At 46.7% G+C, this 1,810-nt stretch overlaps 1 protein-coding gene across 2 annotated transcripts in view; it reads right to left on the reverse strand.

Annotated features, from left to right (window-relative positions):
* Positions 1 to 259: 259 nt before the first annotated feature.
* The window catches only part of TRIM71 (tripartite motif containing 71), a 108,386-nt gene continuing 106,835 nt past the window's right edge, over positions 260 to 1,810 (reverse strand). For both annotated transcript variants that reach the window (XM_075587046.1, XM_075587045.1), the window contains one exon: positions 260 to 1,810. This exon is cut by the window's right edge and continues 398 nt beyond it. In XM_075587046.1, coding sequence (XP_075443161.1) covers positions 757 to 1,810 — 1,054 coding nt within the window. In that variant the 3' untranslated portion in view covers positions 260 to 756.

The following is a 1,810-nucleotide window of genomic DNA, read 5'->3' on the forward strand; positions in this document are numbered from 1 at the left end:
AAGAACTCGCTGTGCTCCAACAGAAAATAAACATTACAGAGAGTATTACACCGTCTCGTCAGCTGAGGTATCTGTACTTCCAAGTGGAAAAAAAAAAAAGTAACAACTCTCCGTAGAATATGCATGCTGAGGTATTTTGTCTTGAAATACGTTGAGGTATTAGAAATATACAAGGCGCCCTCTGTTGCAGCAGCTCAGGTAAAAGAGAAATCCAACACAATTTGGTTAAAGAGGACGCAAGTGTTTTAAACAAACAAGCAAAAAAATTAAAAAAATTAAAAAAAAAATTATATTCCAATGTTTTCTCTCTCGTTATTTTGTTTCCAAAGTTTATAGCCCTTTTTGGCTTCTTCACAAAAGATGTTTATGCATTCTCTTAGCAGGGACAGTCCTGTTCCCTGTCCTGTTGCTTCTCTAATTCGAATATGAGGTAAGTCAATATGAAAACATTGTGCAGGTACAGAAAAATAAAACAGGGTAACTAACACCCCTAACTTCGAAGAGGTTTTGAGGTAGATTTTTTTTCCAAATGTTGTGTTTATTCTTCACAGGCTCTATTTCTGCAGACAACAGTACATCTGTTCGCTGGGAGAAAAAAAATGAGGTAGGTGCTCAGCAATGTTGTATCTCATATATACACGTGTGTAATATATATTTATACACACACATATATACACACACGTTTACGTATATATATCTTTATACTTTTTCTTGAAAGGATTTCCCTGAGACAGTTTTATTTCGTTTGCAGGCGGGTCAGAAGGCTAAAATCCGGTTATTACCAAAATCCACCACAACAATTGTGCCATCGGGTGTGACAGCTATACCAGATGGTCGATCCATTTGACCGAAGCCGCTTCCTTGATTGCCAAACTTGAATAAAAAGCTGCCATTGGGCTCAAAGATCTGCACCCGGTGGTTCCTGGAGTCAGCCACAATGATGCGCCCCTCCTGATCGACTGCCACGCCCTGCGGCCGCAGGAACTGCCCGTTGCCCGTGCCCTCTGTGCCCAGAAAATGTGCCGACTGGCAGTCTGGCTTGATGATGAGCAAGCGGTGGTTGTTGAAGTCAGTGACCACCAGGTAGCCATCTTGGCTGAACGCCACACCTCGCGGGGAGTCGAAGTGCTTCCAGAGGGCGCCCTCGAATCCATACTTGTTCAGGAACGTCCCATCTGGCCCAAACAGCTGGACTCGGTGATTGCGAGTATCAGAGACAAGGATCTTCCCCTCTGAGTTGACAGCGACATCCCATGGGTAGTTGAACTGACCGTTCTTGGTCCCCTTCTCACCAAATTTCAGGAGGAACTGGCCCTCAAAGGTGAAAACTTGCACACGATGGTTGTCCTTATCTGCCACCACGATCCTGCGAGAGCTGTCACAAGCAACCCCGGCGGGTCGGTCAAACTGGCCAGGCCTGGAGCCCAGGCTGCCGAACTTGTGGTGGAAAGTCCCGCATGGCTTGAAGATCTGGACACGGTTGTTGCTCCTGTCAGCCACAATGATGTAGCCTTCCCTGTCCACGCAGACTCCCCAGGGACGGCAAAGCTTCCCATCATGGTCACCTTCACCACCGAATGAGAGAGTGGGGAGACCAATACCAAGGTAGCAGCGGCCCGATTTTACGTTTACCTTGAAAGGGCTTTTCTCAATATGCTGGTTGCACACCATGACAGAGATGAGGTGCTCCCCTTCCAGCTGTGGCCTGTAGCTCACCAAGTAGGTTCCATTCAGCTGATCATTGACCTCAGCGCCAAAAAGATTGCCATCAGGGCCCAACACCAGGACGGTTATCAGGTCACCACCAGAG

Source organism: Ascaphus truei, chromosome 2, assembly GCF_040206685.1.
Source record: "Ascaphus truei isolate aAscTru1 chromosome 2, aAscTru1.hap1, whole genome shotgun sequence".
Classification (NCBI taxonomy): Eukaryota; Metazoa; Chordata; class Amphibia; order Anura; family Ascaphidae; genus Ascaphus; species Ascaphus truei.